Raw genomic sequence first — 26,863 nt, 5'->3', positions numbered from 1 at the left:
GAACACGATAGACTAACCCGCTGGATGTCTCCATTACTCCATGCGATATATAGCAAATATGAGATATCAAATGATAGTTAGCCGATGATGATAGAAGGAGTAGCGAAACTAGACTGTCTACGAAATTATGTGAAAGGTAGAATTTTAAAAGCCAGTTATTAAGAATTTGATCTAGGGGTTCCCTACGCTCAGTCAAAACTCACGTCGTGGTTGCTGTGCTAAGATAGTCATATCTTTAGGAGGTGCCAGTAAGTTTGGTAGCCTTTGAGCCTTCTCTCGATAGCATTAAACATGTACGAAAGGCGCGAATCTTGTTTCCTAGAAGCTGCATCCTGTTATAGACATGTGGTTGGTCACGGTTGTCTTACCCAAACAGAATAGCACATGGTGATCGGTTTTAATTGAAACATTATTTGCGATTGAAGCATTACGAAATTCAAATTTATATACAAAATTTAAACACACTATGCATCAAGTTAGTTGAATTCATTAAAAAGTATTAGAAAGGTATGCTTACCTGCGAGTAAAATTCGTTCTGATACTTGCAAGTGTATGGTGCAGCGCACTGGAAGCTACCCGTCCAGCGCGACCCACCGCATTGCGCAAAACGCGGCTGCGCTCTGGGCGGCGACAAGGCGAGGATTCTTTCGGATGCGTGTTCCGCCGCAATGACAATGTATGAAGATGGGTTGGTGGTAATATGACCAGGGAAAATTCCGGCATCGACAACAAATAAGTTGTCAGTACCGTAAACCTTGGTGTCAAGATCCACAACTGCGGAGCCACTGTTGGTTCGGCCGTCATCAGTTCCGAGCTTGTTCGTTCCTAGATATTGTCAGATACTGCATGCATCTAGATTAATATGCGGAACTGACCGATCCAATGGTTTGAGCGCCGGTTAGTGTACGAAACGAGCATCTAAAAATCATTAACCCCTATTCAATCCTGCGTAGGGAGGTAGGCGACCCACATTATTGACAAAGTCTTCGACAGTCGTGTTTGAGGGTGGGTAGGTCCAAGTAAGCCCCTTGACATTGGCGAGGGCCGCTTGCAGGTTCTTGATTCCTTGAATGACAGCTTGAACATCACTCTTGTCCTGCAAGTAAGGAAGCGTAGAAACCACAGTTGTCAACGCTTTGGTAATCGTCATACGACCCCTCGATTTGGCACCTCGTCCCAAGTATTGACTCATGGTCATAGCGTCTACTTTCATTAGCATGCGGGCGTCTCTAAAATTAAGGATAACTTACACCCGTTAGGTGTACCGGCACTTCCTTCAACTCTGGCAGTCCATTGAAGTTGTCGGACGACACCATCATCACCCTTGATTTCATCCCAGAACCTATACAACGTTAGACATGACTAAGGCATAATATTTAGATATCAGCTTACATCGGACCAATATTCGGTGCTGCTTGAGCAAGGATACCGGATCGTGAGCCTTTAATACGAGTTAGCTTATAACATTTCTCTAACAGATATCATACATAACCCACCAAGATACTGGTCCTTGTCAGTAACATTGGGAGTATCCCAAGCCTCGTAGAAGTCGTAGAACACTACGTCTGGATGCGTGATGACGGTGTCGGTCTGCGAATTATGTAAGTATTACTGTGATTCCCTCGCAACATAGGGGTAACGGACATTTGTATGGTCTTCCAAGTTGTAACCGACAGGTAGGTCGATCCATGAGTTGTTGGAGATCATCGTCGGGCCATCAGTCGACGACTGGACTACAGTCAATTGATCTGCAGGTCCAATTCCGCCTATTCAAGTAAGTAATAAGGCAAACAAATGATCTTGACGTTCGACTTACTTCTTAATAGGATCTTGGCAGAGCCAAATGTTCCGGCAGAGAGGATGACGCGACCAGTAACTGATGTGACATTTACGACGCCCTTGTAACCGCCGTTCAGGAAAGGTTCAACTTCAATACCAGTAACGTGACCTCCGGTTCGGATAACTCGTTTCACTGCTGTGTTCATCCATAAGTTGAAGTTCTTGCGCTTTTTAGCAGAAACGAGGTAAGTGGCCATAGGGCCTCCTCGTTCACCACCAGAAAACATGAAAGGCGAATGAGAGAATGTGTGATTCTTCTGATCAGGTACGTCATTTGCGGTAACTTCAGTCCACCCACCAGACTTCAAACCACCAGCAAGGACCTCGAAGCCTTGTTGATAATATCGCTTGCCATCCATTGAAGGGTGGTCAGTGCCAGGGATACGGGAGAAGACCTTCTTAGTTGCAGAAGCCATGTCTGATGATCTCCATCCTTTAGGAAAGTTGTAATCCCAGTCTAGAGCATATGGCTAGATGTTATTGTTAGTATATTCTTATAAGGCAATTCGTGAAATATGACGAACCTTCCACCATAAACCAGCGTTGACGGCGGTACCTCCACCGAGTACGCAGCCTGCCATCTGATCTGTGTCTGTGCAAGCGATTCCTGCTGAGTTAACCCATATCTCATTACACAAGCCAGGTACGTCGAATCGAGTTAGGTTAGTTCCATCCAACCAATCTGGCCTAAGGGAACCACCCCATCGTCCCGAGGACGGAGGTCCCTTTTCGATAAGTAGCACACTCTTTCCAGCTTCACTAAGCTTATCTGCTAGAGGGATTCCACCAGCACCGGCGCCAACCACAATGTAGTCATAAGTGGCAGTAGGTACTGGGATACCGGTAGCGGTCGGGATTGTCGTAGAACTTGTTGTGGTAGTCGTAGGCGTTGCACCTCCACAACTCCCAGTAACTGTCGCGGTAGCTTGAGCGGCCCATTTCGAATAGGATGGGTTCGCAGCATTGCTATCCAAAGTAGCGCCCCAGATGCTTTGACCATTGTTGTGGAAGTTAATACCAATATTACCTGGACAGGATGGGTTTGACGGAGCTTGTAGTGAACTGGCCCAGCCTAGCACCAAGGATTCGGCGCTAGTTGATGCGGAGCCAGATGCCCCGTCTTGGTCCCACGTTAGGCAATTTTGACATCTGAATATTAGAGTAAAATGATCTTTATCGATGGTAGATGATATCTGGGTCAATTTGGCATTGCCAGTGTATACGTCCGGGCTTGTGTAGCCACTAGCGAACCGGAAAGATGTTAAAATCTCGTTCTCGTAAGGCCAGGCCATAAGAAGTAAGCTATTCGTCATTGGTCCTCCAAAGGAAAGGCCGCACCATGCCTTGGTAGTTGTGCCATTGGAGCCGCATCTCTATTATGATGATTAGTTTCTATTACGAAGATATCGTATCAAAGTTGGATATGCTGACGAGATAGCCTATAAACTCGGTGGCATCGACGGTCAAGGCATTCTCAGGGAGTGCAACACCAAAGGTGAGACCCCCTGTAGCTGATACACCGTTACCGCCATCTGCCTTATCAGGCACTACCCACGTGTCGAACGTAATCCCGGTCTTGCTGTCTTTATATACGGTTGGAGTACCACTCTGGCCAAGACATTGCTGGATATCTGCAACGCGTTAGTAAGGCCACGGTCAGCAACCAAAAAGAAGGCGGCTTACTTAAGCTGACCGCGAGTAGCGCTACAAAGGAAGTAAAACGACCCATGGTGCTACTAGGATGCCACGCCAGATCCACGTGCAGGGAAAGCTGGAGAACTCCATTTCGAAGAGATCGGCGTCCAAGGGCGAGATTTATATAAAATCACATAACGAGGCTGACAGGTATAGTAGCTGACGGAAACTCATTCCGAACTAGATCTGACGAACATCCTAGTAAATACTCAGATTATCATATACACCCTAGATTATAGGAGGAGAATCCTGTCTCCGGAGTTCTATCGCCATGTCATGGTATCTCTGCATGATCGCGAGCAGGCGTTCCTAGGAACTAGATCCAAGGAAGCCGGTCAACCGTGGAGTTAAGAGTAAAGTGGAGTGCGGGTAAGGAACCTGGGAGCCGGGAGGCTCTGGTTCCCAAGACCAGAATCATATGCCTGCACATAATGTTCTGGACCCTTGACGCAATACCACGGTCTTGGAGCGGGCATATTTTATCTTGGTCCCTTGTATGCTGACAATCACAGAAGGGGACATCTCCGTATGGACGATGCCTGGTGAAAAGTGATTAGCGTCATTCCAGTCTCGGCCTAAGGAACAACGAGAAGCATTCGACGTAGCATGGGCGAGGGGACATAACCCTAGGGGTTTGACCGAGTGTGTCTTGGCCAGGACGAATTTCCTCTTTAGATCACGGAGTATCGTGAAATGGGGGCCTGTCTTGTTGTTTGACGGGCCGAAATTAGCGGATTTAGTTGATTTTAGTTGACGAGCTTGTTTTTTCTAAGATTTTTGGGTTTTATTTCCCCAGCTAATTTCCCCGCTACGTCCGCTAGACCCGCATCGTCAAGTACGCCATTGGGGAAGAACCGATTAGTAATATGTAAGTAATTATGTAAGTTTATGAACTATACATAAATAAATGATTACTTAATGCAATTACATAAGGAAACTTTATGACGTAAGTCGCAGGCCTCGGATAGCGATACAATTTATCCATCGCACGGTGCCCTGCCTAATATTTAACATTCCTACAATCATCAAAGCAACTCACAATAAATAATAACAACTTCAATTTTAACACCCAAAAATAATATAAAGGCCAAATATTTCGCACACCTGGCCAAGCATACAATTTCATATACCTTATGAAGGTCTTCATGATTTTAACAGAGAAGCTTCTTGACATGGGTTGAACTGATCTGTCCGTACTTGGAACCGAGCCGATCAAGATCCACCGGATTTCGGTATCCGACTGGAATATTTCATCATGGCTTCACATTACCCCCTGAATGGCATGGATTTAAACTGGAGTCGCTACGAACACAGACCTCTCGGCGCCCGCGACATTTTAATCAACCTGTTGATGGAAGAATATATGTTTCCGAAACGTTTAAAGGCAGAAGTCTTCAACAAGCCATGCGAACGAGGCTCCCCTTTCTCTAAAATTAAAAGTCGGGACCGGGACTTTGGTCTTTATATGCAGATTCTATATCGACTATTGAAAACTGATTATAACTGGACTCTCGACGAACTATTTACTGCACATGGTGGTGTTTTTATTATGGTTCATAGGATTAGAGAGCACGACGTCAGTATTCAAGATGTCCTCATAGGGCTTATTGAAAGGCACTACCTAGAATCTAACCCTTCCATGCGAATATGGATAAAACATCATCGCTCGTTTTGCTCAAAACCAGACAAGTATGGCCCGGGTTGGGATAAGGCCAAAGTCTCACGCCTGAGGAAGTTGGATCAAGCCGCCAAAACACACTATAGCCATTTGGTCTGTTCCGGCGGTCACCACCTGCCAATCAATAGTTCCTCCGACGTTCAATACTCCATCGACCCCTGCTTTATCGGTCTCCGACTGATTGACTTAATTAGACATGCAAAAGGATTCAATTCGACATACACCGCAAGAGCCACAAGAAAGACCGCGAAGACAGAACCCCCCACCCTCGGAAGTGTACGCCGAGGTAAACAAAAAAGGTCATGTAGTGCGCCCACACGTGGTCAATGGAGTATTGCGGCTATTGAAGGAGAACTCGATGAGATGGACACTCGGGAGAGGTGGCTCATTTACTTCCCCCGTCGTCCATGGTCTGAATTGGACAAGCTGTCGCGAAGGAGGAGTCTAAGTCGAACACATATTCGAGCAATGTTTTCGGATAAGCCGAAGTGGGTTGTTAAAGAACCTCCGAAAAGCAAGGTTCAGGGAGAAATCAAGCACCCATGTGCGAATTGTGCACAGCGCACCCACCTCACGAAGAATTGTCCATCGAGCTGTGGCTATTGTGGCGCAGCGTCCCACAAGGCAAGTAATTGCACAATCAAGACCACCAACCGATGCAAATGTCGACCTTTTCCCCAAGGTCACACCTCGGGTGAATGTTACGTCCGCTGCAATCGAAGATGCGGACATCCCCAACCACCCGGTCATTTCAAACACAAGAACGCCATGCTCTGCTCTTATCGCTGCTGCATGTGTGGCGCGAAAGGCCATTCAGGGAGAAAGTGTTCTGTCAAGAAATGCCCCTGTGGAGAACGACATCTCACCCAGGATTGTCGATGGAAAGTAGAATGTCCTGCCAAAGGTTGCAGTTTCTATTACTGTCATTTTCATTGCAGGGAGTGTGGAAAAAAGAAGGATAAGGGATCGAAAGACAAATTTGTTGGAAGAACGTGTCAGGATTGCTTGAAGAATGGCGAGCCTGTGTTTCCCAGGAATGAGTGATGACAGGGTTTACGGAACTTGGAGATAGGATGATACCCAAAACAATTAGAATATCAATACAATTCATTCGCAATAACCGGAACTGCAAGACTATTTGGATACCCACGAATAAATGGTCGTGAGGCGCTAACGCGGACTACCTTCTGATCTTAATTCTACGGAGGCTATGTAACGGACCGAGCCGAACCGGGTCCGGTTTAGTGGGACTGACGCCGAGGACTCATGACGACGATTCGACGTCATTGAGGAGCAAAGTTTCCAATTGTAGATATAAACAAGAACGCGCATATATGTCGTCGCTCTAATCGAATTGTTCTTTGAATTCAAAGAAAAGAAGACCCCATGGAACTCTAGCAGATCTTTAGTGGTGTGATCATCGGTTGAGGTCGGCAGATCTGTTATGTCTAGTACTAAAATCCACTACATACTCTATCGACGACTTGCTATTCATCACACTACACTAAATAAACTTAATAGGCATCCTCTTAGCTTACTCCACGACTCCCAATTCAATCTCTGTTCGAATTCTTATTTTTACCCCTATTCCCCCAAACCAGCAGCCCCACTACAAACCTGCGCATTCTCAACCACCACCAACAAACCCCAACACAAAACCATGACACCCTTACCAGGTAGCTGCTACTGCGGCTCCATCAAATACACCATCACCCTCGAAGACCCGGAAACTCAAGCGCGCACGAGTATCTGCCACTGCGGGAACTGCAAGAAATTCACCGGCGGGGAGCACGGCATCACGACCAAGATTCCGAAATCCGCTTTTGAGATCACGCAAGGAAGGGATCGTATCAAAGTACATGAAGCGGATAATGGGAGCGGTGTGGTGTTGCATCGTGAGTTTTGTGGTACTTGTGGAGGGCCGTTGTTAGAGTATGGGGTGAGTTGATGATTTTTCTTGTTCTTTTTTTCTGAAATTGGGTTGGTGTATTTTGGGGAGGAGGGGAGGTATGTCTCTTGTGGACAAAGAGGGCTGATGATAATATAGGCTAATGCGGGGGATAATATTTATGTTTTCTATGGCACGATGGAAGATCATGCTCGTGGCCAAGTTGAACCTAAGGGGGAGTTCTTCTGCAAGTTAAGGGATCCATGGATGCCCGAGGTTGAAGGTATGCTAGTATTGTTCGTTATATTTGTTAAATTTGTAGTTACTGACATAGCAACACCGCCGTCTAGGGATGTTTCAGAAGCAAGAGATCAAGCAGTGATATAATAATTGAACAAAAAAAGGGATACTCACCCTACCTATTAATTTATTTTTCATAGTGTAACTACTACTACAAAACCGACGTCGACATCAACTACCGTAACCGAAACGATAATTCAGCGCCATTCCTAGTAATGCCAACCATAAGTCTTTTAAAAGCACTTAAACTAAGATCATTATGTATTCCAGGAGTTTAAATTAACCCCAGAACCCCAAGGATATAATTGAATGTGGTGAATCTGTAGTACTATTCGTGTAATGTAGTGTAGATCAAGTTGGCATGACCACCACGAGGACGGGAATTGTGTACCACAAGAAGTTGAATAACAGCATATTATCCCACACGAATCTACTCATTGGAAAATTTCCTCTTTAAGATGTATGCCTGTGCAGTCCCTGCTCTAGCCTGCTTAGAGGGTGTGCTTTTATGTGCTCCTGTGGCACAGTTATAGTGTTTTCGTTTAGACCAATTGACTGGGGTTTCTGATGACCAATTAACCTGCAAGGATTCTATTAAAATCGTGAAGATGCTGTGATGTCTGTCTAGGTTAGTCTACCCACACGGGCAGTACAAGGTTGTCCCTCGCTGCTGATTGGCTGCGTTTTCAGCCTTTTCGGTGACTCCTTTCATGCTCGTTACTCCATGTTTTGCTTCCCATTTCTATGATGTCTTCACCTTATGTATAATATTGAAATTATAATGGCAACTTTTTCATTTGTATTGTACGGCACTGTGTCGTAAGTAATAGTTGACTATAATTCTTCATCTACAATACGTAGTACATGCTCAAGAGACTCGCAACTCAAGTCATCACTAGATTATACTTAAGACTTTGGTGTTGCTAATATGAGGACGTTAGGAGGCCTCTCCCTTCCCCGACCGCTTTGTTGTAACTCGGCTACGATATTCACTTGGACTCATCGTACGCTTCATTGATCATAGTCGGTCCGATTGCTGGTTCTTTGGTCTAACAGTCATGTCCTAATCCATAGGTGGCTATTCAGGTTGCAGCCAGTAACGTAGCTATAGCGAGTTGGATGTAATGCCATAGTGAAATAGCCTAGGCTTTCTTGTTTCTTTTCGGTTTTCCTACATAGAAAAAGGGCGGATAGAAGCAAGGCGATGACGTGGCGATGCTTCAGCCCCTATTAGTATCATGTCTCACAACCTATGCCATGTTTAGAAGAAGGTAAGGCAGAATTATTTTACAGGATGAAGCAACGGTGATAAGGTGAGTGAGTCATGGAATGGCATGACAACGTCGTAAAAGCAAGAGGCGAAGCTCATGCACGAAGTAGGAAGAGCGGTACTGAGAAGAATGACACTTTTGCAACACAATAGCTAGTCTATTTTATGTACCATCTTCCTGAGACGCCGCGGTCCATCCATCATTAGACCAAAGGTGGTAAGTCACAGCCTTTACGAGATCCACCAAGAACATTAGTCCTTAATGCCTTTAATGCAGTTGCATGACTGGCAATAGGGAGCTGATAAAGTGACACGTACCTTCTTGGTCTGCAGCACGAAGGGTGGTACGGGGTCGAAGGTGTTTCGCCAGCCGCTAGATGGATAGTACGAGAAGCAATCTTATGCTTTTGTACATCATTTTTCTTCTGATTCTTTAGATTGGTAGTGTACATACTCTACTAATGTGGCATCTTGTTGTCTTTATCAGTATTCTTATGACATATAATATTATCAAGGAATAATTGTCGCCTATCTATTGCACGAAGACGCTGACTCTGGCAGTGCTCCAGCTTGGACGACAATGGTGTTTAGTTGATTTCCTTATCTAGTGACGTATTAGTAATAATCCAACATCGAAATAGAAGTGTATCCGAATGTCCCATCTCCAATCTTAAAGAGCCGGAAGCAAAAATAGTTCCTGTGAACGAAAGATTCAAGCAGGCAGAGGAGTTTACGCAGAGGAGTTTACAAACCAGCAATAAAATACGGCCACTATCTGCCCATAAATTCTCTTTATGTACATTCAACAGAGACATCTAACAAAGACATTTAACAGAGATTCCATTTAGAGAAGACAGGCGGAGCCACGCAATAAAGCCATTATAATGGAACCACGGCAGTTCCACTGCTGCTCAGACATGAAATACCGGCCTCGTTAGCTGCCGGCTAAGCCCCCTGTCTTCAGGGTCCTTGACGATTCCGTCATACTCCAATAGTAGCGAGCAATGTCTAGGCGAAACGGTGCTGAGGCTGGCTATGCATGTTAGCATAATTGATGTAAAGGCAGCTGTTGAATTTAAATGCGAGTTATTGTTACAAACCAACAGCATCGGGCAACAATTGAGGAACCAGAAGTGGAGGCACCTCAGGCCAATCACGGAGGAACTACGGAGGATTGCGATTCTACTTGTCCACGTGACTTGAGGTGATCTGGGTGATCTGGACCAGATCAACCAGATCACGATAGCGACAGACTCTGAGGAGAGGAAGGAGGAACAACTATATAACCACGGACATTTCCTATGTATCTAGTCACTCTTTCTGTAGCTCTTCAGTTATCAATCTAAGACTATTCTTTCGAGTATAGTGAGAGGACTCCAAGCCTCTGACGAACAGATCGTACTCAACTACTTGACCTACTATTGATACTGTTACCTTCAAATCAAGACACCCCGGATTAGTCAATTCAGCAACGACTATACCTCCCCGAGGTATAGGTTCGTCACATATAGTTACTAATAAATGCCATAAAAAACATCTTGGACAATAAGCTTTTTTTCAAGGTTTAAAAAGGGTTTTAAAGGATTTTATTTAAGTGTATAGATTTTTAATACCTATAGATAGAATAGAAAGATGGAGTATTATATAAGATGGAAGGACCATCTGGACAGAGAAGATATGTAGGTTCTAGAGAGATGGATGAGTCCCGATCTGACCAAGGAGTACAAGCCACATGTAAAAAGAGCGAAGAAAAGAAAGGCATTGTTGGTAGGTACATACGTAAGTGAAGCAAAGTAAAGATAAGGAAAAGAATAAAATAGTAGGGGTAAGACGATGTGTATTAAGTTATCTGAGGAAGAAAGTCTTATCTATGAAAGTATGTAGCGAGGTAATCATACTTAAAGGAGAGTATGATGACTAAATAGATCACGTGTTCTTCACTATGCAACCATCAGGCATGTTATTAAGTTTCAAGAGTAGGACAGCTAAGCGCAACCAGTATATATTAAGATCTATAAATTTAATACCTTACCAATACATCTTATATTGGTTGATAAGCTCCCTTATATAAATCCGTACAGTCCCTAGATGAAACCTATGATAACCCCTTATCCATCTTAGCTTTTAAGCAAACATCTAGATTTGCTTTACTTTTTAATATGGAGGGATGCTCTCTTCCCAGCACCTGCTCCTTCAGTTCCAATGTTTGTCGGTACATCTCTTCTGCCTCATTATACTTGCTAAACACGGAGTAACTTTCCGCCATATTAAAAAGAAAACTGGTTTCTTTATCAGTACACTCATTTTAAAATTGTAATACTGTGTCACGAACCAACGGTATCAGGCAACAATTGAAGGAATCATGAGTGGAGACACCCTAACCCAATCATGGAGGAACTATGGAGAATTGGGGTTCTCCATGTTTATATGACCTAAGGTGATCTATGTGATTTGTATGATCTGGTTGATCTGGTACTAGATTAATTAGATTAGTTAAATCAACTAGATTATAATGATAATAGATTTTAGGGAAAGGAAGGAAGAACAACTATATAATTACAGACATTTCTTATGTATTTAGTTATTTTTTTTATAGTTTTTTAGTTATTAATCTAAGACTATTCTTTTGAGTATAATGAGAGGATTCTAGGCTTTTCTGATGAATAAAACTTATTTAAGTATGTCACGAACTAGTTTGGGGACAACCAGTTGAGCCATAAAGCAAAAGCTTCCCAGTGACCAATTGGTCACTGTTCCCCAATTCTATATTATATGTGTTACCCCGCAGCTTGGAACGTAACACTTGAGATATTATGCAGCAAATGGATTGGACTACAAGATATACTTAAAGGAAATTAACCAAGCTATAATTATTAAATTTTTAAAAACCTTATAACAACTACAATCTTAAAAATCTTTGCTTAACAATTTAACCATATCCTTATTGCTTGATTGATAATAATATAAGTATTTAATCGTTAATATTCCATTTCCAAACATGTGTCACAAACCAGGAAATCCTGCGCCCGCTTCTGAAGGATGAATAGGGCCTAATATAAACCAATAACAGTATAACCTTGGATACTTGGATATGTCGATCAATAACACATCCAATATGAAGAATATATCTAACATATCTAATATAAAAAACATATCTAACATATCTAGTATAGGGAAAGGAAAGAAGAATAATTACATAACTATAAGACATTTCCTATGTATTTAGTCACTCTTTCTATAGTTCTTTAGTTATTAATTTAAGATTATTTTTCTTATATAATAAGAGGATTCCAAGCCTTTTTAACAATAGAAGAAGATATTTATAGCTGATAGATAAACAAAACTAAAGCAATAAACAAATTATATTTTCAATAAGAGCAGTCAAGCTTCCCCTCCAAACATGCAGCAATCGCCTCTAACACCTGTTGGTAGAATTCTTCAATATCTTTTTTATTAAGTTTAGCCTTATTCTGTAATTCTTCAGCCCTCTCCTCCCACATTTCCAAACACTCACAAAACCTAACCCATATGATCGCCGGACTTCTGCTTTTAATAATCTATTGTATAATAGGATGTGCCGGTAGAGCCAGGTCGAACATAAGACGGAAATAGCCATGATCAAAGAACTTCTATTGGAATATTTTAGAATGCCATCGGCATGCTGGGCATACCTGTTTCTCTGGACCATCATCGTATACGTCGGATGTATATTGGAGCCAAAACTTTTCGTAATGATGCAAATTGTAATGGTGTCGAAGACCATTCGCCGGCATGGGGTCGAGTCGTTTAGGCTTCTTTGTAAGACAAATCTAAAGCTGTTATAAATGAACCAGTTTGGAAAGTAGAATTTGAAGTTTGGTAGGATATTTAAGTGTAGAATGATCCAAAATGATGTTTAATAGTAAATGTAATAGTACCAGCACAAAGAAAAATAGCTTGAAGCCTCGCAAATAGAAATGGTCGTAAACAACATCTATCAGAAAATCAAAGGAGCCAGACATAAGCCCTATAGGTTCCTACAACCAATTAAAATACCAGATAAAGCATGGAACACCATAGCTTGGGATTTCATCACCTCTTTACTACTGTCTATCAATCCGGTCACCAAGGTAAAATATGACAGCATATGGGTAATAGTAGACAGACTTACGAAGTACGCCTATTTCATCCCATTCTTATCCACAGCCACCGCAGAACAGCTAGCATTTGCCTTCCTACGCGAAGTGTTCAGCAGACATGGATTACCCGAAAGGATCATCTCAGACAGAGACAAGCTCTTTATATCTAAATTCTGGATAAGTCTGATAAAACGACTCGGTACCAAGCAAAAACTGTCAACTGTAGCACACCCTCAAACGGATGGACAGACTGAACGCCTCAATCAGTTTATCGAACAATACTTACGAGGATACGTCAATTTCCAACAGGATGATTGGGTAGAACTATTACCACTGACTCAGTCCGCATACAATACCTCAGTAACCGAGAACATGAAGATGTCACCACACGAAGCATTGTATGGACAGGAACCAGTCACAGAACGTCCAGACATTCCAGATGAGCAAGCACCTATGGCTGTTAGCTCAGTCCCTAGAGCAGAAACCATGGCCACCAAAATTAAGTCACTGCAACAGCGACTACAACGAGAACTTCAATTCCTTCAAAACAGAATGGCACACTATTATAATAAGAAGAGAATTGAAGGACCAGTCCTCAAAAAAGGAGACAAAGTCTACCTTCTACGCGATAAACAACATTCAACATTAAAAGCATCGCAAATCAAAACTAAGAGACCCAGTGACAAATTGGAATACAAGAAATTGGGTCCATTCAAAATTGAGAAAGTTTTATCCAAAACCAACTATGAACTATCATTACCCAATTCAATGAAGCTGCGGACTACCATCTTCCATATTTCAATGCTAGAACCAGCACCAGAAAACGCCATAATCGATGAAGAAACCCAGATTGAGGACGACCCCGACATATATGAGGTGGAACAGATTGTGGACTCTGCCATTCAAGACGGTCAGATAAAATACTTCATTAAGTGGGAAGGATACGAACCAGCAGAAAACACGTGGGAACCTATTGAACATCTCCAGAATGTGAAGTGGATGCTTGATGACTTCCATCGCCAAAATCCAGACCGGCCAAAACCTGATTGGGATCCAGGCTTGGATCCAGAGCCGACCAGTCAAAAGAGACGCCGGAGGCCTCGGAAATCTCCGAAGTAATGGACGCCTGTTCAGCAAGCACCTTATCTGTCACAAACCAACGACAACAACAACCTTGAACACCCAGAAAGTGGTGACATTATGACCAATAGCGGACAATTGTCGGGTACTCTAGAAAGATTGTTGGATCTGCTTATGTAAGACAAACAGATCCACCAGATCAGCCAGATCCATAACCAAACACACAGATCAACCAGATCACGATAACCTCATACACCCAATAGAAGGAAGGAAGGATATCTATATAAACTACAACATTTCCATGTATCTAGTCATTCATTACAAGTTCTCTAGCTATCAATCTAAAACTACACCTTCGACCGCACTGAACTGTAGTGAGAGGACTCCATGCCTCTCTTACGAACAAGCACCTCGTAATCTTATTTTGACTTCTACAGACACTGTTACCTTAAAATCAAGACCCCCATTCCGACTATATCCGAGCCCCGGATATAGGTTCGTAACAACAACGAGCGTAGTAATAAAACCGATTGACGACGACACCAGACGTGCGTGTCTGCCAGCTCCCAAAATCCCCAGAGACGAATGCATAACTCGAGACGTTTTGATACCTATGCATCCCACCACCAGCCATCCTGTCCCTGTTAGCATTGCAGAACTACGACCACTACTACACCACCAAGCTCTGGTGTTTAGCGGCATCACAAAACGATCTCAGAAATCTACAGCGACCCTACCAACTATGTCTGAGAATTCGCCTTCAAGACATGCCGATATTCTCGAAATGTAAAGTCTTTCGATCAGGCCTTGTTCATTCGTGCTGATAAAAGTAGGGATAAACGCCGGCTATCGATCTAAATCAACATGGGCCCATCTAGAGAGAGTCGCAAAACTATGCGATCTGCGACTCTATCATTTTGTTGGTGGGCCGGACCTGTCCGTGAGAGCTCGAGCTTTTATTCCTTCTCGGCCTGAGGATGTTTTGGTCTAGGAAAAGACGTCTACGGGATGGGCATCCCTTGAGACGCTTCCCTTACTCCCGGAATCCCTTCTGGGGTATATTGATAAATATATTGACGATTGTTTGCCGGCATGCCTAATAGAATGTAGTAATGCTCTTGTGAGCGTCGCTTCGCAGATCAGATCCACTCACGGTCTTCTGCCAGAGGCGTTCAGACTCTGGACAGCTAACCAACTTCTCATGAAGGGTTGGCAATCCGATGCTAGTGCCAAATGTACAGATCCTCGGAACCCGTACTACGGGACTCGGCCGGCACCCGCTGTCGTTTCCGAACAGCTTGATGCTCTTCTCGAATCGTATATAACAGAAAAAGAAAAGATATTGCTGGAAAGATCACAACACGCATCGGAAGAGTGTTATCAGCACGATGGGAAGGAGGCCTACGTACAATACCGCGAAGAAGCTTACTTTGCATTTCTTGTGTTGATGGCAACCGTGGAGCGAGATATATGGAGGCTTATGTACTGGCCAAGGCACCCACAAGAGGCACATAACAATTGAACGGTCATATGAAACAACTGACATGCCGCAGCGCTACCAGTGGCGCCATCCCCAAAGCGCACAAAGTCTCATCAAGCAGAACATAGCTTACGCGAATGCCTTGTGGATAGTCGTCCGCCGGGCTAATCTTGGGTCGCGGATCTCAGGGCACAACTGTAAGCTGGTCGCTATCCGTAGGATTCTCAGCTAACCTTATCAGATCCGGTAGTCCAGGCCTTATACTCATACCAAGAGGTCAACGATAGCAGTGTTGACGGAAGCATCACGAACTTGGTCGCTTTGAAAGACTGTAATTAGTTGTTGAATGAATACGATTTCCTATCCTAGGTAGATAGCAGAATTCGAGCGAACGCGAGATAGTTTTCAGGGCGTGTTTCCTCATCATGAACATGACAACCAGAGCCATGATTGCGCTTAAGTCTTCGTCTCCATTTCAGAGCGTAACTCCTGTAGGCAAACCTGAACGTTATTTGCAACATCACCCTCCGTACGGCTCCCGTCAACCTATAGCTGTCAGTTACTGTTGATGATTGAGATGGTGAACATACCTCTCGAAATGGATGGTGTCTGAGCTCTGCTAAAAGAGCCGGATTGCTCGCCTCGAACTTTTGCGCCCTCGAAATCCGAATCCTGGCATCTAGATCATCCGGTCGATTAGATGATCGTGCCCTGGCTTCAAGACGTTCGTTCAAGATGTCAACTGGACAGCTAAGGTAGAGGGTGCTGAAATCGAATGATATCTGCCATGTTCAGCTAAGGATCGGATACGTGCCAGATACATACCTCTGTCATGAATGCCTTAAGTTGCTGCAAGTTCCGTGGGAAGCCATCAAGCACGACAAGGGATTTACCTGCATTGGCTTCTGCTAAAATGCGATCGCGTAGGATCTACATAGCCAGCTCCCTAGGGATAGCTACACTTTCCTTAAAGCTTCGATTGATGAAGGTTTGAAATTGGCTCTGATCATTATTTGCTTCCTGTCGTAGAAGCTCTCCAAGAGAAAAGCAGGCTGTGTACTCCTGAGCCAGGCGTTTGCATTGGGTACCTTTGCCTACCCCAGGACCATCTTAACTTTAATTAGCGCTTGGCTTATCTATGCCACGGACTACGGTATACTCACCGATCAGAAAAATATATTGGACGTTTGGCAGAGAAAGATCCTATCGTTCCAGGCTTGCCTTGCCAATATTAGCTAAAGTTGGATCTTCGATGTATTTGATATGAGCTTTGAAATCTTCTAGGTCTTGAGCCTCCGGGAACATCTTGCTGTATCGTAGAGCTTGGACCAAGGGCTCAAGCTTGTCGGCCTGATGAACGAGTCTCGAGATTGGAGTCTGATGTTCATTATACTCCGCCAGCCGAGCTCGGAGAGTTTCGGTAGTAGGGGAAGGAGCCAGGCATTGTAGGAAATCCATGGCAAGGCTTTCTTCGGTCCTTTTGCGCTCTTTGCTGACATGATCTGCCGAGGTGTAGTCACCTATGATGGCCTCAGGAAGGTCATGCGCGATGGCCATTTCCAACGCCTTGAGTCTGGTTTCCGCAGGCAGCTGTTTGGTAGCCTGTAGGATCAGTAGCAAAACCCCAAAAGTGTGGTCAGCGACCGACTCCCCATCCTTGATACCTCGTCGGACCCAGCCAGCACGCCGGGTTTCTTTGATTTGCATGCATATTTGAACGAATTCTAGACTCATGTTGTCTATCTTTGCACACATGGTAAGTTGACAAAAGCTTCTATTACGTTAGAGGAGACCCCTCTTTACCTTACTCAACCTAATAAGACTTAATTGATATCATTAACCAACCAATCCCGAAATGACTAATGGATTAATTAAACTGAAGCATTCAGTGAAATTTCTAGGGGCCCCTTTGCTAAAAAGCACATAATAATAACCTTTCCTGAAGGACAGCCAATTACTATCGTAGAGCCAGATACAGCTGACTTCCGGGGCCGAGAATCTGCTGGCAACCAGAACAAGTTATTTCCATCCAATGTTATCCATTCATTAGTTGTACTGATGCCATAGCCGGAAAGGTAATTTCGGCCTGGCTTGGGTATTTGACGAGGGGATATTAAGGAATGGTCAGTATTATTAATGGTGACAATCCTAGTTAGCGAATGTAGATCATTAAGGGAGATGGCACCAGTGTTAGTATGGAGGGTTTTGCCGTTAGGATCAAAGGATAGGTTATAGAAAGTGGTGCCGAGATCATGAGCCAGCAGACAATCTCCTGTATCTGTCGACCAGAGCCGTACCGTCTTGTCGCCCGATCCCGATGCTACCAGCTTCGAGTCGGCTGAGAACGCCACCGAGCTTACCCAGCTGCTATGACCCTCGAGTGTCTGCTGTAATTTGCCCGTATCTGTCGACCAGAGCCGTACCGTCTTGTCGCCCGATCCCGATGCTACCAGCTTCGAGTCGGCTGAGAATATCACTGAGGTGACCCAGTTGCTATGACCCTTGAGTGTTTGCTGTAATTTGCCCGTATCTGTCGACCAGAGCCATACCGTCTTATTATACGATCCCGATGCTACCAGCTTCGAGTCGGCTGAGAATGCCACCGAGCTTACCCGGCTGCTATGACCCTTGAGTGTCTGCTGTAATTCGCCCGTATCTGTCGACCAGAGCCGTACCGTCTTGTCATACGATCCCGATGCTACCAGCTTCGAGTCGGCTGAGAATGCCACCGACCTTACCAAGCTGCTATGACCCTCAAGTATTTGCAAGCATGCGTTCCAGTGTGCCTCTACTCTTGGCTGAAGACATACCCACTTGGGAATGTTATTCTTAAATGTGGTACGTACAATACTTTTCTCAGGGGCAAAGGCAAGCACCGAGCAGTACGTTTGGAGAGGCGCATGCTGGATTATGGATATGTTGGTAAGAATAAAGCGTGTGGCATCAGTAAGGAAGTTGCGTAGTTGTGTAGAAACCTCCATCCAGATCAAGTTAGCGATGTTGTAATACTTGGCTCTGCGATAACGTACCTCGGGGAGTGATTGCAATGTCCTGATCATTTGCAGACTTTCCGAGACTCTCCCCATGAGGCTTAATGCCTCTAGCCAGTGCAGGAAGTGCTGCTGGAGGAAGCTGTAGATCTGATTATCGTCGTTACCATTCCCTCCTGCTTGTTTTATGTGGTAAACCCAATATTGACATGCATATCGGATTTCGGGCCGTAACTTATCGCTTATTATTCGGGAGTCAGTAGAGGAACGAGGTGTTCCCGGCCATTGTATGTCACAAATGTTTGTCCGGAGGGCGTCGTTCATAATGCGTATACAGTTGATCGCCAATTGCTTGTTGGTTTCTTTCTCGTTTACCCAGAACGGATTGCTATCTCGCCTTTCTACATCCAACAAATAATCGCGGAATGACTTATGGAAAAGTCTAATCGGTATATCCAAATTCGATGAGATGTTGAGGACTGAGTGCAATGAGCTCAGTCTCCTGTCTACAATGCCGGGGCTGGTGGCGAGGAGTTTTTCGAGAGACAGTGTAGATAAAGGTTGGGCAAGAAGAACAATGGCGCCGACAACTCGACAAAATTCTCCGATTAAGCTCTTTCTCGCATGTTCATTCTGTCCAGCAAGGACCTGTTCGAGAATTGGACGGTAGGTGGCATCTAGCTTATCCAGCTCGGAGTTGTTTGTATTCGTCTCGTAAGCTAGCACTTTCTTCAACTGTCCATCTGGGTCGCGCCAGGCGGTATCCTTGATAAAGCGGCATACTGTGGCAGCAAAGATGAAGAGGGGGACGGCCATCTTCACAAGCACCTGGATATTCGGCTGCCCAGGCCAAATCGGCGAGAGTTGCAGACTGTTTGATACGGATTTGTTGTAATCGTTGCGAATATTTTCAAGCTCGTGCGTAAGGAATACCGAGATGTCCTTCCCAACGACCTGCTCAGGTATCTCGTGGAGAATCAAGTCTTGGAATGTACCCTTAGCATCATTAAAGCCCAGACGAATCGGCAATTCGGGCCTACTAGTTACCAAGATTCGTAGTTGTGATGACTGCGAGGGTTGAGGGCGAGAAAAGAGGCTGATGATTGTTCGAATGTCTTCTTCACGCTCGCACTCGTCCAGAGCGTCGACAACAATAAGGAGCGTAGATGTGTTGGGAGTCTCTCTGGTAATCTGAGACCAAGGATCCCAGACTAGCTTCTCAAACTGGTCCCGCATCCTCTTTCCGAAGATGCCAGGGTCGTCATTGATGGCACGTTGAATGGGTGGCGCAAGGGCTGGCTCTCGTTGAATGAGCTGGGCGGCAATCGTAGTAAAAAGCTTTGTCGCCCCTCCTCGGTCACCCTCGCCCTTCTTGAAGAAGAAGCTGGCACCGAGCTGGTTCTTCTTGGAGAAATTCTGCGCCACCGTGCGTGAGATGGTAGACTTGCCCGTGCCCGCCATCCCATTCAGCCAGAAGACCGCTTTGGCCTTGGGGCCCCCCGCCCACTCCGATATTTCACGTAGAAGGTCGACTCGAGTGCCTTCGTAACAGGTCGGATTGTATTCTTCGGCGTGGGAATCGAATGCTGCACCGTCGGCAATGGGAAGCCGATTTAGAACTGTTTTCTGGTCATGGTCTAGTATAGCAGTCCTGAATGCCTTGTTAGTTCCTTTCGACAATGGTAAAGTGTCAAAATAGCCTGGGGAACGTTACGTCTGGTCGACTTGCAAGGCAAGAGAAACGGTCTGCGCGTGGCGCCTAAGGTCTTGGACCGCCTTGTCAACATCCTCGCCCTCGAACGGCCATTTCAAAGCGCGCCATCCAAATTTCCTCATAGCTTTACGATGTTTAGTAGGCCTCAGTTTCGTTTCCAATGTTTCCAGCTGTGATAGGATCTCCTTAAGCGCGCTGTGCAATGACTGGGAAGCCTCAAGTTTCGCGCCATTGGGACCATCAAGCAATTTCTGTACGCTTTTGGATACGTCTTTTAGGTTGGTAATTTCTGATTTGAGCCGATCGATATCTTTCTGGGCATTCTTGACGTCTTTATAGTATTTTGAGCATAGCGAAGCGACCTTGATTGACGCATCTACTACAGCGATCACGCTCGCGGTTACGCTGAGAGGATCTCCCATGATATGGTTACGCGCCCCTCTGAACAAAGTATACCTGAGTAGTAAACGATAATCTGGTTATTGAAAATAAAAGGAAGGTTTGAGTCTTGAGTGCGCTGTGTATATATTATAAAGTACAGTAGGGGGGGAAGTAGGTCGCGGTAAAGTAATTGTGGAAGTGCTGTTCCTTGTCTCGTCTCGTCTCGAGAGGATCAATGATTCCCCTCACTACGATGGTTGTACAGTGAGGCTGAGCTGGCTGGTCACGAGAGCTGCACGTCTCCCCAATCAGGTGGCTCAGGGCAAAGCAGATAATCAAAGTAGATAAGGAAAGAAACTGGCACAGTATAAGCACCCGAGTAGGCGATAAGCCTCGTTTTAAATCAAAAATTTAGGCTGAAAAGAAGGAAGCGGATTTCATTACTTGTTGGTGTGACGAAGGGTTGTAGAGGCGAGTCTAAGCAGTGAGCCTAGAGAACGTATTAGATTCTAATCTCTAAGTCAATAGGGCTCTGTTACGGTCCAGATGCGGGGGAAACACGTACAATATAGAACCAAGGAACAGTGGCGAGTTAATCAGTGGGAAGCTTTTACTTTATAGCTCAATTAGTTATCCCCAAAGCAGTTCGTGACAGGCTGTCTGTCAATAAGATGTCGATGGTCAAACATAGATTAAATTGAATTTATGATAGACTATTTCACTCAGGCCATCGGAATAGCCATTTGTCACACGGATACTGGAGCCAGTGCAGGAGTCAGACGACGCTGGTGAATACAGTCAGGCAGCAATATTGAATTACAGACTGGTGTTACTTTGTTGTTGGGTGAATGAGGTGGCCAATGAGGCCATCCCCATATGTACAGCTAGCAACACGAGAAAACCCTCGCTTACAGCGGCAAGGGAGGAACTACGAGAAGCTGCCCCAGGCAGCTCGGAGAAGCATAATAACCAGGTCCAATTCCCTCCTGTAAAGGAGAGAGAGAAGCAAGGCGCTCGTCGGGACCGTAGTCGATTATTAGATTGAATCATCGAATTACCTATTCCAAGCTCTAGATCACTAGCCCTTGTCACACCATTGAAGAAACCTTGCGATTTGATATAGGATTGGTGCGCTTACACGTAAATAAGTGGCTGATATTTCAGTTCGCCCGCGCCGCCCTCTTCGCCCCACAGGGAGACCGTTCTTAGCTGGTGGCTTGTATAGTGGGCTTCCAGTCGCACGTATTCCGCGGCTGTGATTTGCGCAGGAGTCCCATGCAAACTGCAACTTTCCAGTTGCAAGGCCGTTCACGGTTACACGCTTAAACACTACATCCTAAAGCGGCCATTCCTCGAATTTCGCAGGATGCACTTCTATAATCTCTTCGTCGCTGTGTCCATATGAAGATGGCGGGCTGGGTATACTGCGATTGCCCGAATCTTTTCGGCCACACGCTGATTCTTGGTGTTACAAACCAGCTGACAAGGCAGGCATTTGGAGACCCAAGAAGTGGAGATGTAGCGACCAGTCACGGATAATCACCGGAAATCTGGAAATCTGCTGGATCTGCTTATGTAAGGTAACCAGATCCATAACCAAACACACAGATCCACCAGATCACGATAACCTCAGATACTAGGAAGAAGGAAAGGAGGAACAACTATATAATCACAGCATTTTCCCATGTATCTAGTCACTCTTTTCATAGCTCTTCAGTTATCAATCTAAGACTATTCTCTTACAATAGTGAGAGGACTCCAAGCCTCTCTGACGAACAGAACTTACTTAAGCACTTGACCTACTACTGATATTGTTACCTTCAAATCAAGACACCCCGGATTAGCCAATCCAGTAACGACTATACCCCACCAGGGTATAGGTTCGTCACACTTGGGCTTGTCGTGGTTGGGAAGAAACGCTGCATGAGCGCGTCCTCCGTATTGGTATGAAATGTACGGCCTCTATTGCGTCGGTTGTTGTCCTGCTCCACATCCCCATCTTCGTCGTTAGGATTAGCCCTAGAAATCCTGGCCGAACGACGAACCCCGTGATGGGCCACATTCCTCTTCCGGCCTGGCTTCAGCTTAGCGAAAGACGGCTGAGCTCCGTTTCCACCATCATCTTCGCGTGCGGGATCATGTTGCGCCGTGCACTCCCGCAGCGTCACTCCATGCTGCAAAGGTAGAGAAGGACTGGAAAGGCGGTATGGACTGGGTGGATGCTGAGCTCCTGTTCCGGGTGTTGATGGGCAAGTTGTCTCCTTCGCCATCTTGTGATAGGTAGTGTCCTCAGTACTATCAGCGAAAATCGGCCGGTTTTGCTTTACCTGGGGAAGGCCTAGGCAGGTATACAATGGTCGTGGTAGTGGTGTTCAACCCGAAGAGTCTATCGGCGTTTTATCAGTTGGGAGGACTGGTTGGAATGGAAAAAGGGCTTCGCACCAACCGCAACACAGGTTTGAGCGCAGACGAGAAGTACTTGGATGGAGAGGTATCATTCGAAACGGCGACGAGCCATTTACCTTCTAAACTAGGCAGCTCGGGTCTAGAAAGCCCGCAGACGCTCGTTACTCGTTCAAACACCGGCCACAAACTTGGGCATGGATCCGACGACCAATTCTTCGATAGAAAAGGTATTTACGGGGACAACAGACAGAATTCCGGAGAAGAAAGGCAAGAGTTTTCTGCAGTTGGTGTGGATTACGTACAACGACAAGGTCCTAATTCTGCTTTCTGTCGCCGCTATAGTCTCGCTTGCTGTGGGTTTATACCAAAGGTTTGGTGGCGAGCATGAGAACGGGGAGCCATCTGTTGAATGGATGGAGGGAGTGGCTATCATTGTGGCTATTGTGATTGTCGTGCTCGTTGGATCTTTGAACGATTGGCAGAAGGAAAGGCAGTTTGCCAAGCTCAAGAGGAAAAAGCAGGACCGACTCATGAAGGCAATTCGTTCCGGCAAGACTGTCGAAATATCCATGTACGATATCCTAGCGGGCGACGTTATTCACCTAGAGCCTGGCGATCTAATTCCCGTCGATGGCGTTCTTATTCAGGGTTTCAAGGTGAAATGTGACGAGTCGCAAGCAACGGGCGAATCAGACATTATCCGCAAGCGACCAGCAGACGATGTGTTCGCCGCTATCGAAAATGGCGATGATACGAGAAAACTTGATCGGTTCATCCAGTCGGGAGGCCGAGTTATGGAAGGAGTAGGGACCTTTCTCGCTACTTCTACGGGGATTTACTCAAGCTATGGCAAGACGATGATGTCTCAACGAAGACCCTGAGATAAGGCCTCTGCAGTCTAAGCTCAACGTTATTGGTGAATATATCGGCAAACTTGGAGGCGCCGCCGGTCTACTTCTTTTCGTTGTGCTTTTCGTCATGTTCCTAGTCCGACTCCCCTCGAATTGGCAGCAGACACGATCCCAGAAAGGCCAGGACTTCATCGCGATTTTCATCGTTGTGGTTACCATCATCGTTGTTGCGGTGCCCGAGGGTCTTCCCTTGGCTGTCAATCTAGCGCTTGCCTTTGCCACCAACCGAATGGTCAAAGACAACAATTTGGTGCGTCATTTGAAGGCCTGTGAAGTGATGGGAAACGCGACAACTATCTGCTCTGACAAGACTGGTACTTTGACTCAAAACAAGATGACAGTTGTTGCGGGTACCATTGGCACAACTCATCGATTCGGGAGTGGAAAGTCTGAGGGTAACAACATGTCTGAGGAACCGTCGGAAAAGGACTTTGCCAGCGCGTTGGCTAAGAGCACGCAGGAGATCCTTCTCAAATGTATTTCTCTGAATTCCACAGCCTTCGAGGGTGAGATGGATGGTGTCAAGACTTTTATTGGATGGAAGACGGAAACGGCATTGCTCGAATATGCCAAGGCTTATCTTGGAATGGGACCAGTAGGCGAAGAGAGGTCAAGTATCAAGACACTGCAGCTCGTTGGATTTGATTCTGGCCGAAAATGCATGGGTATTGTGGTCCAGATGGAGAACGGGGCAGCTCGTTTGTACGTCAAAGGAGGATCGGAAATTGTGCTTAGGAAGTGTTCATCGATTATCCGTGACCCTACCCGAGACTCGTCAAACGCAACTATCACAGTCGACGACAAGGATGGTGTCAAAAATCTCATCGAGAACTAGGCATGCAGGTCTCTGAGAACTATTGGAATCGTTTATGGTGACTTCGAAAGGTGGCCTCCGCGGAACGTTAAGCGCGTCGAAGGCGATGTTACGAACCAAGAAGGGACAGTGGGAAACACAGTAACAAACTGTGAGGTGGACTGTTCCCTTCGAGTCGGTTCTGCGTAAGAAAACGTGAGTCGCATCAGTCGCGTGCCTTGGCAAGGGACTTGAGCGATTCGCAAAATCGACCAAGTCGCTCCCTCTTGGAAGCGAGTCAAGCGACTCATTTCATTTGTATGAGAGGTCCAAGGAATATAAAAGAATAGGATTTCCTTGTGTATCTAGTCATTCATTACAGTTCTCTAGCTATCAATCTAAAACTACACCTTCGACCGCACTGAACTGTAGTGAGAGGACTCCATGCCTCTCTTACGAACAAGCACCTCGTAATCTTATTTTGACTTCTACAGACACTGTTACCTTAAAATCAAGACCCCCATTCCGACTATATCCGAGTCCCCGGATATAGGTTCGTAACATTTTGATAGCTCCTTGATCAGTACTCTGTACGAGTCAAGACGTGGCATGAGCAGCCAAGAAAATCCAGAAAACGTTCCCTTACCCCAAAGTACTACGAATCTGCAAAACAAACAAGAAGGAAGGCTCTATCTCGAAAACCTTCCGTTTTTTGAATACTGGGATTGGAATTGGTACGAATTAACACATCTAGAAAGTGAAAGCGACGACTCTAGTTCAGAAAGCAAAATTGACGGCGATGCTCATCGACGAGCTGGGCGGGAAAATATCTGTCAAGTGTTTGAGGAATATGGTGCGGCTCATACGGCAAATATGCATAAGTAAATGGGGTCGGCGAGTAAATTTCGTAATTTTGCCACGCTTAATATCAACAATGATGATAGAATCTGAGATGCCCTATCCCCAGATTACCCACTGAAGCTCAATGGGGAGACATTGGAACCGTGAGAATGTGTCCGGCATCTTGACATAGCGAGCGGGCAGTAGGCACAGAAGGAAAGGAAAGGAAAGGAAAAGGGGGAGCTGAAGAAGGGTCAAAGTCTCACGACAGTATATATGCTAGGCTTCTTTTCATATCCTTGCAAGAGGTATGTCGATAAGGGGTATTAGAGTGACCACTTATTTTCTTCCCTGGCTATTTTCCTTGAACTGCGCTCCTCCATACCTGCTGTGCTGTAGAGTAGCAATGCTATCTGTTAGCAATCCCTTGCCGTATCGCGTGGGAGGTTGGTGCAGAGTTGGGAAATGAAGCTGGATTGTATCTCCTATTGATAGAATTGGTCCTAGAGATGGATGATAATCTTAACTTCTAAATAGAAGAATAGAATAGAGTGATCTTGTCTAACCGGTATGCCGATGGTACTAACAATTATCCGCAGACATTTTACCAAAGAAAAGAGGGCGATTACGAGATGAGAAATATACTTAACACTTACGAGCTCCTCTAGGCTCAAGAGCCGTGTGAGGAATAAGAGGGGTCCCTAACGTCGATGCGCTAGGAAAATCAGATATAAAGCTAGCTACCAAGACATACCATTACGGTAGGGATGGTAGTCAAGAGGCCATACGGATGACTGTCCGGCGTTCCCTATGCTCTCCTCTTTGGTACAGAATAACGGATTTATGGTGCCCACATATGTTCAGGGATAGCTAGGCTTATAACGGGACATATGCAGGCGCCAGATGCAGGCCACAACCTGAGAAGTCCTGTCCATTAAAGCTCTATGCCGATCCTGATGAGCTACCCGGTCTGAACAGTAGATCTTTCTATGATGAAACCTCTATATAGTTAGGCCCGTAGTGTTTGGGATGATTAGACTAAGTACAGACAACACGACCGACCAAGGGAGCGTCTCGAACGGGAAAAGCGTAGGTTATTAGGGTATATAAACTGGTTAACACTGCCATCAAAAGCAAGGCCCTTACCATCCACCTTGGTTTATCATTAAGGGCCGTACTTCTATATTAATAAGCCATACCAACCTTCTTGCCACCTTGAGCATCTAGACTTCAGTCACTTGCAGCCTAGCTCACCCACGATGCTGCCACCGGACCCAGCGAGCAAGGTCGTTGTTGGATTTCAAACTATCCACCAAGCTTTCGATCGTTTAACCAAATCCAGGCCTGACCTACAGCTCTCATGTCTTTCGATCTTGGAGATTACTAGTTCTCTGCGACGTCAAATGGTCACATACACCATTACGTCGCCCAGACCTCTGAGTGAAGACGAACAACGATATTTCACCGATTTCGAAGTTAC

The 26,863-nt window shown here is 45.4% G+C and overlaps 10 protein-coding genes across 10 annotated transcripts; 4 read left to right on the top strand and 6 right to left on the bottom strand.

The window, feature by feature from the left end:
* Positions 1 to 238: 238 nt before the first annotated feature.
* Positions 239 to 3,568, bottom strand: F4822DRAFT_444599 (carbohydrate-binding module family 1 protein; the record flags this gene model as incomplete). Its single annotated transcript, XM_051463265.1, has 12 exons — positions 239 to 464; positions 518 to 825; positions 876 to 918; positions 971 to 1,203; positions 1,251 to 1,342; positions 1,393 to 1,441; positions 1,497 to 1,590; positions 1,645 to 1,766; positions 1,817 to 2,309; positions 2,364 to 3,212; positions 3,271 to 3,470; positions 3,523 to 3,568. 12 exons carry the CDS (start codon positions 3,566 to 3,568, stop codon positions 456 to 458), a joined length of 2,538 nt encoding a protein of 845 aa, XP_051311823.1. The 3' UTR covers positions 239 to 455.
* Positions 3,569 to 4,390: 822 nt separating this feature from the next.
* On the top strand, positions 4,391 to 6,524 carry F4822DRAFT_304155 (uncharacterized protein). Its single transcript, XM_051455218.1, has one exon. The coding sequence runs from the start codon at positions 4,790 to 4,792 to the stop codon at positions 6,254 to 6,256; it is 1,467 nt and encodes a 488-aa protein (XP_051311822.1). The 5' UTR covers positions 4,391 to 4,789; the 3' UTR covers positions 6,257 to 6,524.
* A 3-nt stretch (positions 6,525 to 6,527) lies between these two features.
* Positions 6,528 to 7,482, top strand: F4822DRAFT_444597 (Mss4-like protein; the record flags this gene model as incomplete). The annotated part of the gene is made up of 3 exons (XM_051463264.1): positions 6,528 to 7,151; positions 7,260 to 7,383; positions 7,451 to 7,482. The coding sequence occupies exons 1-3, from the start codon at positions 6,657 to 6,659 to the stop codon at positions 7,480 to 7,482; spliced, it is 651 nt and encodes a 216-aa protein (XP_051311821.1). The 5' UTR covers positions 6,528 to 6,656.
* A 1,330-nt stretch (positions 7,483 to 8,812) lies between these two features.
* Positions 8,813 to 9,747, bottom strand: F4822DRAFT_408814 (uncharacterized protein). Its single transcript, XM_051458603.1, has 2 exons — positions 8,989 to 9,747; positions 8,813 to 8,899 (listed from the first exon to the last, which is right to left on the bottom strand). The coding sequence occupies exon 1, from the start codon at positions 9,483 to 9,485 to the stop codon at positions 9,258 to 9,260; it is 228 nt and encodes a 75-aa protein (XP_051311820.1). The 5' UTR covers positions 9,486 to 9,747; the 3' UTR covers positions 8,813 to 8,899; positions 8,989 to 9,257.
* A 918-nt stretch (positions 9,748 to 10,665) lies between these two features.
* F4822DRAFT_408810 (uncharacterized protein) lies at positions 10,666 to 11,340 on the bottom strand. Its single transcript, XM_051458602.1, has 3 exons — positions 11,235 to 11,340; positions 11,003 to 11,145; positions 10,666 to 10,949 (listed from the first exon to the last, which is right to left on the bottom strand). The coding sequence occupies exon 3, from the start codon at positions 10,934 to 10,936 to the stop codon at positions 10,766 to 10,768; it is 171 nt and encodes a 56-aa protein (XP_051311819.1). The 5' UTR covers positions 10,937 to 10,949; positions 11,003 to 11,145; positions 11,235 to 11,340; the 3' UTR covers positions 10,666 to 10,765.
* A 3,297-nt stretch (positions 11,341 to 14,637) lies between these two features.
* On the top strand, positions 14,638 to 15,405 carry F4822DRAFT_408805 (uncharacterized protein). The gene has a single exon (XM_051458601.1). It carries the CDS (start codon positions 15,070 to 15,072, stop codon positions 15,388 to 15,390), a length of 321 nt encoding a protein of 106 aa, XP_051311818.1. The 5' UTR covers positions 14,638 to 15,069; the 3' UTR covers positions 15,391 to 15,405.
* Positions 15,406 to 15,804: 399 nt separating this feature from the next.
* F4822DRAFT_430920 (uncharacterized protein) lies at positions 15,805 to 16,182 on the bottom strand (the record flags this gene model as incomplete). The annotated part of the gene is made up of 3 exons (XM_051461392.1): positions 15,805 to 15,894; positions 15,939 to 16,130; positions 16,174 to 16,182. 3 exons carry the CDS (start codon positions 16,180 to 16,182, stop codon positions 15,805 to 15,807), a joined length of 291 nt encoding a protein of 96 aa, XP_051311817.1.
* A 369-nt stretch (positions 16,183 to 16,551) lies between these two features.
* F4822DRAFT_430919 (HD domain-containing protein) lies at positions 16,552 to 17,082 on the bottom strand (the record flags this gene model as incomplete). Its single annotated transcript, XM_051461391.1, has 1 exon — positions 16,552 to 17,082. One exon carries the CDS (start codon positions 17,080 to 17,082, stop codon positions 16,552 to 16,554), a length of 531 nt encoding a protein of 176 aa, XP_051311816.1.
* A 137-nt stretch (positions 17,083 to 17,219) lies between these two features.
* Positions 17,220 to 20,474, bottom strand: F4822DRAFT_430918 (uncharacterized protein; the record flags this gene model as incomplete). The annotated part of the gene is made up of 2 exons (XM_051461390.1): positions 17,220 to 19,989; positions 20,053 to 20,474. 2 exons carry the CDS (start codon positions 20,472 to 20,474, stop codon positions 17,220 to 17,222), a joined length of 3,192 nt encoding a protein of 1,063 aa, XP_051311815.1.
* A 2,312-nt stretch (positions 20,475 to 22,786) lies between these two features.
* On the top strand, positions 22,787 to 24,585 carry F4822DRAFT_430916 (E1-E2 ATPase-domain-containing protein; the record flags this gene model as incomplete). Its single annotated transcript, XM_051461389.1, has 3 exons — positions 22,787 to 23,126; positions 23,182 to 23,642; positions 23,737 to 24,585. 3 exons carry the CDS (start codon positions 22,787 to 22,789, stop codon positions 24,583 to 24,585), a joined length of 1,650 nt encoding a protein of 549 aa, XP_051311814.1.
* Between the last annotated feature and the right edge of the window lie 2,278 nt (positions 24,586 to 26,863).

The sequence above is a fragment of the Hypoxylon trugodes genome, assembly GCF_022578975.1.
Source record: "Hypoxylon trugodes strain CBS 135444 unplaced genomic scaffold F4822scaffold_7, whole genome shotgun sequence".
In the NCBI taxonomy this organism is placed as follows: domain Eukaryota; kingdom Fungi; phylum Ascomycota; class Sordariomycetes; order Xylariales; family Hypoxylaceae; genus Hypoxylon; species Hypoxylon trugodes.
The sequence above is the reverse complement of the archived record's forward strand: the minus strand, read 5'-3'. Positions and strand labels throughout refer to the sequence as shown.

Bases quoted from the DNA above. Each gene is read 5' to 3' on its own strand.
- F4822DRAFT_408805 (XM_051458601.1), top strand. From the start codon at position 15,070: ATGAAGGGTTGGCAATCCGATGCTAGTGCCAAATGTACAGATCCTCGG.
- F4822DRAFT_304155 (XM_051455218.1), top strand. From the start codon at position 4,790: ATGGCTTCACATTACCCCCTGAATGGCATGGATTTAAACTGGAGTCGC.
- F4822DRAFT_408814 (XM_051458603.1), bottom strand. From the start codon at position 9,485: ATGTCTCTGTTGAATGTACATAAAGAGAATTTATGGGCAGATAGTGGC.
- F4822DRAFT_408810 (XM_051458602.1), bottom strand. From the start codon at position 10,936: ATGGCGGAAAGTTACTCCGTGTTTAGCAAGTATAATGAGGCAGAAGAG.